Here is a 12,433-nt window from a genome sequence, read left to right on the forward strand (position 1 = left end):
TTTCATCCGCCATCTTGTTAGTGACGTATAGAGTCACGTTTATGCATCGGACATTCGTATTGGCTCCTGTAGCGGCTTTTACAGCCAATCGGAAAGCCTGATTTACGCTTGGCCGTGAGTCAATAGGCTTGTTTGGAATCAAGCATGCGCATGCATTTGCCTCGCAAAACCAGGCATTCTGGGAAAAAAACGTCACAAATGCTGGTGATAACTTCCCTTTGCGACATGTCACATGCCTTTAAAAACTCGCGGTATCTCCAGGTACCTCCCTTCGCATGCTTTTCTGTGCAGATGGTCTGAAATAAGTGCGGACATAAGACACTCCCCTCAACGTTGCCCTAGTTGGTTAGAATTATCACGTGGTATTTCCCACGTGAGAAAATTCCCCAGCCTCCGTCAACAACGGGACTTCAAATGCCTCGGCTCGAGTTCGTCAGCGACGAAGAAAGCCAGCGCCGCTGGGCAGGCCATATTCTTTGTGCAAAGTCCGTGAAGTTTCCCCTGGCGCGATAGTTTTTGTTATGTATACAATTATCAATAAAGTTTAAATTAAAAAAAAAAAAAAAAAAGTCCGTGAAGTGCACCTGTGTCCGACTTGACGTAGTGGGAACTTGGCGTGTTTATGACGAGTTCCGGCGGATCCTCTCAAGTCTCGTGCATGCATCGGCGCAAATGCATGCGATCCGAAACGCGCCCATTGGGTGCAGTCGAATAGTCTTTTTTGCTTAGGAAGGTTCCTAACTGAAGAAGTGACCCGGAAGTAAACAAGTGGCCGCCATGATAAGAGCTGTTCGAATTCTCTAAATGCAAAGGAAAGGAGCTCCAATGCTTCCTTTCAGAGCTCCTTTAGCATAGGATGCAACGGACCTTCCTATGCGATAGGAAAGGAGATTACGCCGACCCACAATTCTTTGCGAGAGCAACATTTAAAGTGCCGCACACCTCGGCCGTTAATGAAAACAAACGATATGTGCATTTACATATTTAACAATGACTTTCATGCAGAACATATAGTAATTGGAATAGTGATAATAAATGTGTGGACAGTGATAATAATGGTTTTTTGAATGTTTTTTTTTTATTTATTTCAATCATGTTACAAATGTTTGACAAAAACGAAACTAAAACCACAAATGAAAAGTAAATAAAGCAACGGTCAAACAGAAAGGAGGAGCTGCTGGACCTGAAGCCGGTCAGTGAACCAGCTGTTGATAAAACCAACATGTGGAGAAGTGGACGATGCGCTTTTTGTAGTCCATTATTGTAGTTTCTCCAGCGCAGACGCACGTCAATCACCGGTGCCGATCATCAGCTGTCAATCATCAGCGGCCGCGTTATAATGACGTAGCTTAGTGAAAGTCCGGTCGGATTCTCTGAGCACCGCGGTCGTCTTTTCCTAAGTCCTTTTGAGTTCTCCTATCGCCTTTTCTTAACCCCGTGACGTTTTCCCCAGAGGTCAAGGAATAGGAGATAGGAATAGGAGTTAGGACCTTATTTTTTGACTATTCGACTGCACCCATTGTGTTTGCTCAAACCGGAGACACGGAGGAGGTCAAAGCAGAGAAAAGGACGGTCAAAGAGTTACTGTAGTGATAGAGAAAGTTAAATACATAAATGGCACAGAAGAAGTACACTTTATACACACATATTTAGGGCAGGGAGAGGAAAGGACCATTGCTGGCAAAAAAAACGCCCATGGACACTACTCAAAAGAATATCCATATTTCATCGACAGAAGGAGCTAGAAGCTTCAAATAACTTCTAGAACAATCCAAACAAGTGTGTGAAACTTTCTATGTTGAGCGTTTCCTTCGTTATAATGGTTTGCAGTGCTTTTTTTAATAAAATGTGTAAACATTTAAGGTGCGTTTTTATTTATTTTGAATTTATAGGCTAAAATCCCCTATTATAGTGTATTTAAGTATTTATTGAGTGATACACACAGTTTGCTGTGGTTGTGCTGATTCTGGGGATGTGTATAACTTGATGATACTCTAAAAAATGACAATTTTATAGGGCAATACACAAAAGTATGACAAGACGGAAAATTCTCTATGTGGGTCTCAGAGGGTTTTAAGTGTTGCTTTAAGTGCTGAAATCTGTATTTTTGCATGTTTGTTGTATCATAAAACAACTTCAGAACTGTTGTTTCTGGCAGTTTGGCCTTTTGCCAGTTTATGGCTATGTTTGAATGATGACATGTAGACGTGTCCGTGTGTTAAAGCTAAGCTCTGCACTTTATCATACATTGTTAATCTCAGATGACACATCCTGTGGAAGTGACACCACAATGCAGTGAATAAACATGGAATATGATACGAAACGCTTTTCCCTTTTCACTGGTATTATTTCACCTTCAGATACATAGATGATGCATATCGTAGAGGATTATCTCACACTGTATCTAGTATCGCAGAATCACAGTGATATCATTATCGTGATGTTGCGGAAGACTGCCCCCATACATATCCTGCTGTTGGTAACAACCAAGAGGAACTCAGTTGTTTTTTTTGTACTTATTCCCACCGCAGCGTAGATGATATTTACTCGGTACGGCAGAGGTGACAAGTACTGTACTTAAGTAGATTTTTCAGGTATCTGTACTTTACTTGAGTATTTATTTTTCTGATGACTTTTTACTTTTACTCCCTACATTTATACACAAAAATATGTACTTTCTACTCCTTACATCGTAAAAACAGACTCGTTACTTTAAAAAAAAAAAAAAAACCTCCACAGATGACGACAATACGTAAAAGACGTGACGAACTCGATAGGGAAAGAGGGAGAAGAAGCGGGGGAGAGGTTACCGCAGGAAGAAGTCGAATGAGTGAGGGGACGGTAGAGAACTTGCACTGTAGCAGCGACATGGAGGAAGGAAGCGAAGCGGGGTCCGGGACTATTGCCGACGGCAACGCTTCAGAAGATTCAGAGAAGCAAGACATTCCCCGTCCATGGCCCTATTTAAAAGAGTTATTCGTTGTTGTCGGCTCCAAAAAGGACTCATGGCGTAGGCTATGCGTTGTGTCCTGTATCAACACGAGCTGCTGGCGTGATTATTCTTGATTAATATGTCTGAACTTTTTTCGTTTAACAAAATTATCAAAAGATGTATTGTGTTTCATTAACGGCAAAAACTTTGAAAGTACATTTCAGAGCCTGTAGGCCTACTTTCTTACTTTTACTTGAGTAAAGGAGTTGAATCAGTACTTCTACTTTTACCAGAGTATTTCTTACACATGTATCTGTACTTCTACTTAAAGGGATAGTTCGGAATTTTGGACATAAGACCTATTTTCCAACTCAGCCGGTGTGTTCGAGACGTCTGGAGACGTTTTCAAGAAATTTCATTCAGTTCTTGCCGAGTTCGCTTATGCTATGGCTAGCACAAGTCAATGGTTCTAGCTAGACAGGCATTAAAAACAGTCTTGCCCACTCCACAGTGCACCCGAGGCAAATCAATTAAAACACTAGACTGTCCACAGACCAACACCGGGCAGCGGGCGGCTCCGCGAATCCACACATGCGGAAAAAAAACTCCTCATCATTGTCTTCAAAAGTTTCAGTATATTCTCCAAAAGTGGCCATTTCTGTGAGATTGAAGAAACTAGCACTGCAGGCTACTCTGCGTCTGTAGCAATTCCAATTGCTACAGTCTTCCAATTCAAGACGATGACACTGGCCTTCAGGGCCATCAATGGAATGGCACCCATCTACCTTCAAACACTGGTCAAACCTCATGCCCCGAAGCGAGCACTTGGCTCCTCTACTTCAGCTGGCCGGCTGGTACCACCATCGCTGAAATCAAACAAATGTCGCTCAGCAAAGTCCAGACTCTTCTCTGTTCTGGTCCTCAGTGGTGGAACGAACTCCCGACTAATGTCAGGACAGCAGAGTCATTTGCCATCTTCCGAAAAAGGCTCAAGACTCACCTGTTCAGACTTCACCTCGACTCTGCATAGCATGACCCACTAACTATCTCAATCTCATGTGGTTAATAATATTAATGATAATTATAATTATTATAATAATAATAACAACAGTAAAGGTTATTTATATAGACCTTATTAAAACGAGCAATTACCCTACGGTGTGTTTTAAGAGGCAGACAAAAAAAACCCAGATACACAACTTTACTTCTGTGTACTACTATACCATATAGTGTTTTATATACATACATTCTGTTCATACATTACTAATATTTACTCGACATTATTTTTACTTTATATTTTTATACTTTTTGACTCTCTTTCCTGACTCTTATGGAACAACTGCAGCTGTATCATTTCCTGTGAGATTGCTGAGGTATTCTGATTCTGATTTCCACAGATATTTATGAACAAATACAAATAAATGCGAATGTGGTCACAAACTACAGATAGCCTACAGATTGTGTCTAACAGGATGTAACTTTTTCTATGACTTTCTGTCAAATCTTCGAAGGCCAATGTCCGACTGCAGCGCAGCTTTTAGGCTCCGCCTCCTGCTGCTCCGCCTGCTCTCGTCTACTTTCCAGGTTGGTTGCTATTCACAAACACTTTTCTGATCCACACATAAATGTGCCTTGTTTTGAATAAATGTAATATGAATCCATAAATATATGAATATTTGCAATTTTCATCAAAAATGTATTTGGATGTTGTTACATTTATATACAAACTGTTAAACTTGAATTTACAAGACACTTTTCATTCGTGAACTTGTTAGCATTTGTGTGTGAACTGGGGCCTCATTTATAAAGCTTGCGTACGCACAAAACGGGACTGGAAATGTGCGTACACAACTTTCAACGCAAAAGTTGTGATCTATAAAAAGCAAACTTGACGGGAAAGTGTGTGTACCTGTAAGCAAACTCTGAGGCATGTGTACCGGTACGCACATTCTGGAGACTGGAGGGGAATCAGCAACACAGATGGAGCTGTGGTGAACTGAAGTCAGATTGTAGGAAGTAAACGTGAGAAGAACTATTTAATTATTTCGGGCATGTCAGTTAAATCATCATCATCACACTTTGTTCAAATAATACAATACACATGGCCGAAAGGGAAAGCGGGAGAAGGCAAGGCTACAAGCTTCTCAGGTTCAACTTATTGTTTGGGTACAGAATGTTCACTAGTTATCCTCCCATCCCGACACAACACCATGTCTGCTGATTCGTGCCTCAGACCTTTTTCAACTCTCATGCAATAATCTATACCGGTCAACGGTTGAATTTACATACTTCTTCTTAAAGCCACACCTGTGACCGATAAGGAAAAGGATTTTAACGTAGTTCGTACCTTCCTTTGCCTGAAAATCATGTTCCCTCTAAGATTGTGTCTCTCTCTGTCTAGGAAAAGTATTTGCAGGTTCTGGGGGAGAGTTCTGTTAGAAGCTTGGTACATCATTTGTACTGTGCGATAGTTTATTAAGTCATATAGTTTGAGTATTCTTGATTCGATAAATAAGTGATTGGTGTGTGCCCTGTAGTTGGCATAGTGTAAGATTCTCAAGGCTCTTTTTTGGAGAATTAACAAGGGCTGTGTGGAGCCTTTATGTGTGTGTCCCCACACCTCTGCATAGTATTGCAGGTGCGGAGAGACTAGTGCGCAGTATAACAGATGAAGTGCTTTTTGATTTAATATTTTTTGTACTTTCCAAAGTATGGACACACTCCTGGCCAACTTCCTTTTTAATTGTGTTATGTGTGGCTTCCAACTTCATCGATACGTCATCGATAATCACTCCCAGAACCTTATTCTCACGGACCCTCTCAATATTAACTCTGTTTACTTGAATGTTGGGACTGTTGTTGCAGCCTCTTTTCCCATATAGCATGTATTTAGTTTTACCAAGATTTAGTGATAATTTATTTATATTAAACCACACTTGAAGTTTGGCCATTTCCTGATTTACTGTTTCCACAAGTTGGTTCAAGTCACTCCCCGAGCAGAAAATATTTGTGTCATCCGCGAATAATATTAATTTCAGAGTTTTTGACACCTTGCATATATCATTAATCTATATATCATCATTACTATAGTTTTAATGACTCATTTAATTTCACTCATATCATACGTTAGATCCCGTTATCATGAAGATGAACTCCAGCAGGGTTATTGACATTGAATTTTTTTTCATAAACACTTTCTTTTAAAATCCAACTTGTATCTTAAATCAAAAATCCATCCATCCATTTTCTACCGCTTATCCTGTATTCAGGGTCACGGGGCCGATCCCAGCTGTCATTGGGCGAAGGCGGGGTACACCCTGGACAGGTCGCCAGTCCATCGCAGGGCCGACACGTAGAGACAAACAACCATTCACTCTCACATTCACACCTACGGGCAATTTAGAGTCATCAATTTACCTATCTCCATCCTGCATGTCTTTGGACTGTGGGAGGAAGCCGGAGAACCCGGAGAGAACCCACGCTTTCACGGGGAGAACTTGCAAACTCCACACAGAAGGAACCCTGACCCGACCCGGGAATCGAACCCGGGACCCTCTTGCTGTGAGGCGACAGTGCTACCCACTACACCACCATGCAGCCTAAATCAAAAATAACTTCTAAATATTGAATCAGCTCTGTGTCACCGCAGGAGGAGGAGGAGACGGCCCGACTGCATGTAATACAGGATACAACATATACCCTCCATTAGATCACTGCAGAACACAGTGGGAATACCTAAATGTTCTCCTTATTTACTGTGCATCATCACCACACATGAATACAGCCATAAGCCAATTGTTACACTTTATCCTCGTTTTTGAACCACCAGAGCGCAGAGGAAATGCGCTTTAGTGAGTGCCACGCTCTGCAAGCTCAGTCGTGGAGCCATCAGCCTCCTGAGTTTTGCACAACTTGGCCCTGAGGAACGGCTTTTGGGCGTACATACTCAAAGAATCGTTACACCTCTAATATGTACTTATTTTTTTGTATATTTAGAATATTTCTAATATAATTGTTTCCCAAGTTATCATTTTTACCCTATCATTTCCCTGTTTCTGAATTTCCCTTTAAATAAATACGTTTCTTTTTGTATCCACCAATATGTAAATTAGAGGTGTGTATTTCTGTATGCATTTATTTCTTTATGATAATGGCAGGTTTAGTGCTCCATAACACACACTTTAAAGCAGCCCACTGCTCCCAACGTCACCGTTGGTTTGTCAACTAGTTGTTAAGTATCGAAGCTGGCATTTTGGTAACCATCTTGAATATTTTGCAACCACTGAAGGAAGTGACCATATTTGGACTGTGGCCGGTGGATCTGATGAAGACAAGCAGCAGAGCAGCAACCTTACTGGATCTGGATCCATGTGGATTCTGGTGTGAAGCTGCTAACACAGTTAGCTTCATAATTCAAGGACAACTTTACAGCTAAGTGTTAAAGTCATCTTAGTAGCTAACTGTATTAGTAGCGACCTGTCAATCAGCAGGTAGCCCCGCCCCTTATAAAATAACGTTAACTTGAGATAATAAAGCAAGAGAGAAGAAGGGTAAAGACTTCTTGCAACCAGGAGTCGCCCCCTGATGGCCATTCGAGAGAATACACATTTTTGGGCACTTTAGCTTTGGCTTCACTTTTCAGAACCTGACGTTTCCACCTGGTCGGGTCATCAAATAACGCATCTTTTAACACCTTAAAAAAATCAGATTGTTCATTTCAATCTATATTGAGCAGTTAAATAACATTGTTGCTATAACTGACAGAAGTCGTGTGTCAACATACTGGCGTCTTCTCTGCTCCGTAGACCGACACTGCCTCTCCTGTCAGCAAACAGTGATGTCGGCAAGCTGTCCTGATCCAGACCGACCAGTAGTGACTAGTGCAAAATCATGATCTCACTCACTTCTTTGAACTTCAGCTAGCATGGCTGTCGACTCTTGGTCTTCATAAATAAAACAAATACGTTTAATGTTTCTTATTTAGTCATGGATATTTCAGGGAAATATTCAGATTTGAAGGTTTTAGTTGCTTTAAAATGAACAGCTGAATTCTACAAGTTGACAAAAGACAGTGTGAAAAGAAATTGTGATCCTTTCTGAAATAGCAAAAAAAAACAAAAAACAAAACAGAAATAAATACACCCTACAAATGAACGCTTTCATAAAAGAACAGGAGAAAGAGTCTCTGAGAGTGACTTGTCGGTGACTTCAACCTCTCAACTGACTCGTTCTCTAACCGACATCCTTGCTCGGACGTTTGCTGGGCGTCTCGGTTCATCGTCGGGGCGACGGGGCTGATGTTCTGTAAACGCAGAAAGAAGCATTCGCACAATCAATCCATACTTTCAAGCTCCATTTAATGTCCTAGCAAAAGGAGAATGTGACTGTTCTGAGGAGTGAGTAAAATAGAAAGTGCATTTGTTCACTGAAGTTCAACATAATAAAAAAAGATCAAAGCAATTTGTTTTATGTCAGATGGAGCAGAATTATTAATTTTGTAGAAAGAAATCAGTAAAGGTACTCTGTCGGAGTATTTGGTGGTACGGTGTAGATCAAAGGCACATCACAGCTTTGTATCTCACTGGGGATTGTTGCACACGCACAGAAAACACACATACACATGCACAAGCCTTCCAAATACATTTCCCATGTGGCTCCGACTCCCAGCCTCACGATCTACAGTCACGTCCATGGAGAAGTTCTGAGAGGCAACACATGTTTATCCAGAGCATGGTGCTGTTTAATTCTGAGCCTGTCAAAGGGATAACATAGCATTAAGAATGTCCGTCTCAGCCTTTATTCAAGTGGACATGATCCGAGAGAAATCAAACGAAGCAATGATGACTGAAGGGGCTTTTTTATCTCCGATCCGGTTACGTGTGCGTTCCTCTTTTAAATAGTAGCTTTAAAGAATGATCAATATCCTTGGTTATAACTGTTCTCGCTCTAACAGTCAAAAAGAAAGAAGAAGAAGGGAAATTAACATTCAGTAAACATTCTTCTCTAAAGGTACTTTCCCTTATATAATCTGCATTTTTTTCCTCTGCCATTATGTATACATAAACAAGTTTAATAAGATACCAATCAGTGGTTATTTCACAATTGGAAAAAAGCACAAAATGTTTACACTCTTTTACAGGTAAATAAAAGTTTTCGTTGACTGTTTTTAATAAGGGCGTAGCATACTCCACAGTCCATGTCATCGCGTTCTGGTTCCCCGCATCCCGCTATTCTGCTATTAGATCTTTACATACAAATATTGACAAAGTGGTGGCTGGCGCTCTGCAGCCATCAAGTCTTTTTGAGAGTAATAATCATCATAAGGAGGGGGGGGGGGGGGGGGGGGTCGGAGATGCTGGGAAGGGGGGGAAGGGACTCATAGCTGGCCCTCGCTGCAGTGGCCGTCCTGACTGCCTCCAGGCTTCTCTGCATCCTGACTGGACAGTTCTTTGAGGATGAGGGCGGCGCTCCTCTCCGAGAACTCATCACTGTCGGGCTCCAGACCGTCCGGGCAGGGCAGCTTCAGCAGCTCCTCTCTGAGCTGAGCTGTGTGTCTCTGCAGAACACACACACACACACACACACACACACGCTTAATATTACATCAAAGGTTAAAGAGAAATAACACATTTTGGAGAGATTATTAAAAATGAATACTCCGGTGTTATTCTATATTTTTCTCATAGTAGTATATATTAAAATGCTTGTTTTCTGAATGGAGTCTGGATCGATGGGTGCTAGGCTATGCTCATTCATGCCGCCTGTCGTGAATACGCATTTTTGCACTTTGAATGAAACGTCTCCAATTTGCTAAAACAGCCGGTCACTGTGGGTTCATATAGAGACGCCTATGAAGAGAGTCCAGGTTTTTGTTCCCATTAGTAGAAGGGTTTGGTCTACTGATAGATATTCATAGTCCCCCGAGGATACATTCTAGTAGGTCTCTATTTGCTGAATAATCACAACGTCCACGGGGATTCCCCGCTGGAGAGCGTTGCTGCATGGCGGAGCCCTCTCTGCTAGTTAGGGTAAGGCCAAAATCCATCTCCACTAACACGCAGCATAGACTGCAGGAACAGTCTTGTACTCTCAAATATGGCGGCCAAATGACAGAGTGTCGTCTTGAGAGGCCTGCAGCTGTGGGACAGCAGCTGGCGTATCAGTGGAGCTGGATTATTTACAGGGGGGATTAATTGTGCTTATTGAGGCCAGAGGCAGGAGAGACGAGAGCTGCCAGAGAAACTGGAGGCACACACTTGTGCTGCTGGTTGCTGTGTTTGAGTGTGTAATAAGCCTATAAGATGCTGTTCGTCAGCTGGGAACAGGACACCAGGCGGCCCGCCATGAGCCCCGCCATGAGCCCCGCCATGAGACAGTCACTAGTAATGAGCAGGACACCGGGCTCAACCTAACTGGTTTACAGTCTGCAGCCCCATGTCTTTAGTAAGCGGCGGCGGTGCAGCGGCGCTACATGCACCTTCCATACGTTCACTGAGGTTACCTTGAGTGCAGCAGCGTGGTGAGACATGGTGCGGCCGACCCGCTTGTCGCTGCTGTACTGCTGGATGTCAGCGATCCACTCCTCACACTGAGACATGATCTCCGTCCGCTTCAGGTAGAAATGTTTGTGGATCACCTGCAAACACAGAGCATATACATTTAGATGCATATATACAGCATATTATGTACAGAGTTCATAAGAATTTAAACCCCTTCTTTTATTCTCATGTCATTTTTCTCCACTGTGGGCAGAGTTCTGTTTGTTGTTTGATTATTTGCGGTGTAAAATTAAATGACCAATCCTCCGTGTTATCAGTTATTCTGTTTCAAAACTTTTGGCTGATGACGATCCAGATCTTAAATCTGTTCTCACACACACACACACACACACACACACACACACACACACACACACACACACACACACACACACACACACACACACACACACACACACACACACACACACACACACACACACACACACACACACACACACAGAGACAGAGAGACACAAACACACACACACACACACACACACACAGACAGAGAACACACACACACACACACACACACACAGCGAGAGAGACACACACACACACACACACAGAGAGAGACACACACACACACACAGAGAGAGAGACACAAACACACACACACACACACAGAGAGACACAAACACACACACACTCACACAGAGAGACACAAACACACACACACACACAGAGAGACACAAACACAAACACACACACACACACACACACACACACACACACACACACACACAGTTCATTATCACGGCTCCTCTCTGACATCATATGCATGACACTCAGCTGGAAGGATGATGTCAATCATCTCCGCCCATGTCCCCTGCCTTCCTGCCCCCCCAGTCGACTTCCTAGCAACGGTCTCCAGGGCCGGGCCATCAGTATGCAGGGAGCGCGGTAGTGAATGTGTCTGTAGTTGCAGCTCTGCTGGTAAAGGGAGTGGATTAGTTATGATGGGGACGAGTGATTTGCCGTTTACCAGAGGAGAGGCAACAGAAAGCAGCGCCGATCTCTCTCTTCCTTCTTCATCTCCCCCTGCTCTCGTCATCTTCATACCACCGTTTCCACTACTTCCCATCTCTTCCTCCTGTTTATTGTTCCTCCCACCCAACCCACCACTCCCTCTGCTCCTGAAGTTACATTCATTGAGGTGGATGACGGCCCCCAGCCAAAGGGGACGTTTCAAGGTCATAGATGCGTGGTAAACTGTTCCATCAGCTGCTTCTCCAGCTTTTTGATAAAGGGACAAGATAGAGGAATCAGACATGGACTACGCATACAGCCACTGATAACAAATGGAATGACAGAAGCAGATGCCTGACCTTCCACGTGGACATGTTCAGACGTGTGGTTTAAAGGGGGCGTTTTCCCTGGGGCTCCGTATGGCGAGGGCCAGCACACGTTCTGGCTTTTGGTATTTGGACGTGGCCATTGATCACAGCGTGGACGGAAGCTCTATATGCAAACTATCTCTGAGACAAATGACCTTTCAGGACACGCGTGTCTTCATGCACACACACAGGTACATGGAGAAATGTACACAAGACATGCAGCTCATGTGTGCAGTCAGACACCAGGTTCCCTGATGGAGAGCCCGGCTGGCAGATAAACCCAGTGACCTTTTAGGTAATGCTGTCCACTCATTATTCCATGGGGCGACCGAGGGAGGAAGAAGAGCCGAGGAATGGGCATGTGGAAACGCTCCACACATGAAGGGTCAAGGGCGGGACTTAATCATGCAGCCATTACAAAGTCCCTTATTCTTAGTTTTCTGGATTCCATCAGTGGAGTGCCGAGGCCTCAGGTAGTTGCCCTACTAATACTGACCGCAGCCCTGACCCACTCCCATACTGGGGATTCATATTCCCAACAGCACAAGCTATGTGTTAGCATACGAACATATGCTAACTAGTACAGAGGACGATGCTCATCTTAGGCTGATAGGACTGGGATT

At 43.2% G+C, this 12,433-nt stretch overlaps 1 protein-coding gene across 6 annotated transcripts in view; it reads right to left on the minus strand.

Moving 5' to 3' along the window:
• Positions 1 to 8,272: 8,272 nt before the first annotated feature.
• Positions 8,273 to 12,433, minus strand: part of birc6 (baculoviral IAP repeat containing 6) — a 138,795-nt gene continuing 134,634 nt past the window's right edge. For all 6 annotated transcript variants that reach the window (XM_084021581.1, XM_084021580.1, XM_084021584.1 and 3 more), the window contains exons 72-73: positions 10,434 to 10,568; positions 8,273 to 9,488 (exon numbers count right to left, since the gene is read on the minus strand). In XM_084021581.1, the coding sequence (XP_083877707.1) occupies positions 9,309 to 9,488; positions 10,434 to 10,568 (315 nt within the window). In that variant the 3' untranslated portion in view covers positions 8,273 to 9,308. The remainder of the gene's footprint in view (positions 9,489 to 10,433; positions 10,569 to 12,433) is intronic.

This window comes from Eutrigla gurnardus, assembly GCF_963514095.1.
Source record: "Eutrigla gurnardus genome assembly, chromosome: 11".
Classification (NCBI taxonomy): domain Eukaryota; kingdom Metazoa; phylum Chordata; class Actinopteri; order Perciformes; family Triglidae; genus Eutrigla; species Eutrigla gurnardus.